General features: G+C 61.9%; 2 protein-coding genes across 2 annotated transcripts; one reads left to right on the top strand and one right to left on the bottom strand.

Annotated features, from left to right (window-relative positions):
* Positions 1 to 316: 316 nt before the first annotated feature.
* On the bottom strand, positions 317 to 814 carry CHC_T00007755001 (hypothetical protein). Its single transcript, XM_005711460.1, has one exon. It carries the CDS (start codon positions 812 to 814, stop codon positions 317 to 319), a length of 498 nt encoding a protein of 165 aa, XP_005711517.1.
* Positions 815 to 1,281: 467 nt separating this feature from the next.
* CHC_T00010104001 (Acyl-CoA diacylglycerol acyltransferase) lies at positions 1,282 to 1,545 on the top strand. The gene has a single exon (XM_005711459.1). It carries the CDS (start codon positions 1,282 to 1,284, stop codon positions 1,543 to 1,545), a length of 264 nt encoding a protein of 87 aa, XP_005711516.1.
* Positions 1,546 to 1,791: the final 246 nt, after the last annotated feature.

The following is a 1,791-nucleotide window of genomic DNA, read 5'->3' as shown; positions in this document are numbered from 1 at the left end:
CTTCTTCATGGCATGCTTGAAAAGATGCATGCAAGGTGTTAAGCGCTCTGAGTCTCTGCGACACGGATATTCATATATACGGATACCGGACCCAGCGGAATTTCACTAAATCCCATATGTCCGAAAGGCAGCCCCAGTGAGATGGTCCTGCCGGACCGGCACTGCCGGTGGTCCAGTCTGTACACCGACCGCCCTCCCCCCTCCCTTTCCCCTTCCTCCCAGCCCTCCCTTCCTTATCTTACCTGTTCCCAACCTGTTTTCTGTATCCCATTTCCTTTCACTCAACCCTTCCCCCCCCCTCCCTCCCTCACCACCGTCACGTCTCATTGCACATGAGCGAGCCCCACTTTGCGACATTTTCCCTGGCATACATCAGCACGACGACGGGCTGTCCGACGAAGAGCATGAGCCACATGAGCATGTTGCCCTTGCGGGTGCCGGCCCAGCTGTTGGACAACTTCATGAGCGGGACCTGCAGCATCATGCGGAGGAACATGTACGGGCGGAGCATGCGGAAGCCGATCATGCAGACGTACTCGTGCAGGACGGCCGACATGAAGAAGGTGCCGAAGGCAGCCGTGCTGGGCTTGACGTTGTGCCTGCGCGACTCGATGTACAGGTGGCGCACGCACCACTCGTGCACGAGGACGTTCCAGGTGCGCCAGAAGTGGTTGAGCGTGGTAGAGTTCCACCACTCGCGGTAGAACTCGCGGTCGGCGAAGCGCGTGAGCTCGGCAATGACGTTGAGCCCGCAGTGGAAGAAGCCCCAGAAGAAGAGCAGCCACATGATGAAGGACGGCAGGGCCAGCTTCATGCAGAAGAAAACTCACCCTGCTGCCCGTGCTCCTCGCCTTCCTCGCCCCCTCCTCGCTCGTCTACGCCCACTCGCGGGGCCGCGTGTCCAAGTGGACCACGCTCGCACTCCACTGGCTTTCCCTCATCGTCCTCGGCGTCGTCACTACCGCCGTCCAGTTTCGCACCCACCTCAACCCCCTCACCGGCCTGTTCCACGGCTGCATCTACGTCGCCATCGCCCTCAAGCAGCACAGCTACGTCCTGACCAACCTGCTGCTGTGGGAGGAGACCCGGAACAAGCGTCTGGCCCGCGTCAAGACCTACCACTTTGCCCAAACCAACCGCAACAGCAGCACCGCCTCGCTCTCGAGCGCGGACGCTGCCTCGTCGCCCGCCCCGCCGACCACCGCCGCGTCCGACAGCAACGGCTCGCCGGGCCCGGACGCGCCGCCTACCGACGCAAACGCCCCCCCCATCGTGCGCAAAATGTCGTCCGGCTTCCTGTCCAACGTCATCTACAAGCCCGTCGTGTACCCGCGCAACGTCACCGTGGGCAACTACCTCTACTTTGTCGTCGCACCGACGTTTGTGTACGAGACGTCCTACCCGCGCACGACCCAGATCCGCAAGATGTACGTCGCGTGGCACTCGCTGCAGGCGTGCGCGTGCGCGGCCGTGCAGTACGTCCTGCTCATGCAGTTCTACATCCCGACGCTGCGCAACTCGGTGCCGCCGCAGCGCAACCTCTGATCCAAACCTGAATCTCGAGTCGGACTTCGAAATTCGAAGATCGAATCACGGCAATAAGGAGGGAGTCCCTCCCTCCCTCTTTCACCGGCACACGTCACTCCGCTCCGCGTCATGACTTTCCGTCTCCGCCACCGCGCCTCCTTCTCCACCTCCACGGTCTCGCAAGTGCTTCAACTGCGCATCCCCAGCGCCTCTGCCGCACCAAAGTAGACCTGTACCTGGCGGCTTACCTCACAAGTGCCCCCA

Source organism: Chondrus crispus, genomic scaffold (assembly GCF_000350225.1).
Source record: "Chondrus crispus Stackhouse genomic scaffold, scaffold_83, whole genome shotgun sequence".
Lineage (NCBI taxonomy): Eukaryota > Rhodophyta > Florideophyceae > Gigartinales > Gigartinaceae > Chondrus > Chondrus crispus.
The sequence above is the reverse complement of the archived record's forward strand: the minus strand, read 5'-3'. Positions and strand labels throughout refer to the sequence as shown.

Excerpts from the sequence above, each read along its gene's own strand:
- CHC_T00007755001 (XM_005711460.1), bottom strand. The coding sequence starts at position 814 with ATGAAGCTGGCCCTGCCGTCCTTCATCATGTGGCTGCTCTTCTTCTGG.
- CHC_T00010104001 (XM_005711459.1), top strand. The coding sequence starts at position 1,282 with ATGTCGTCCGGCTTCCTGTCCAACGTCATCTACAAGCCCGTCGTGTAC.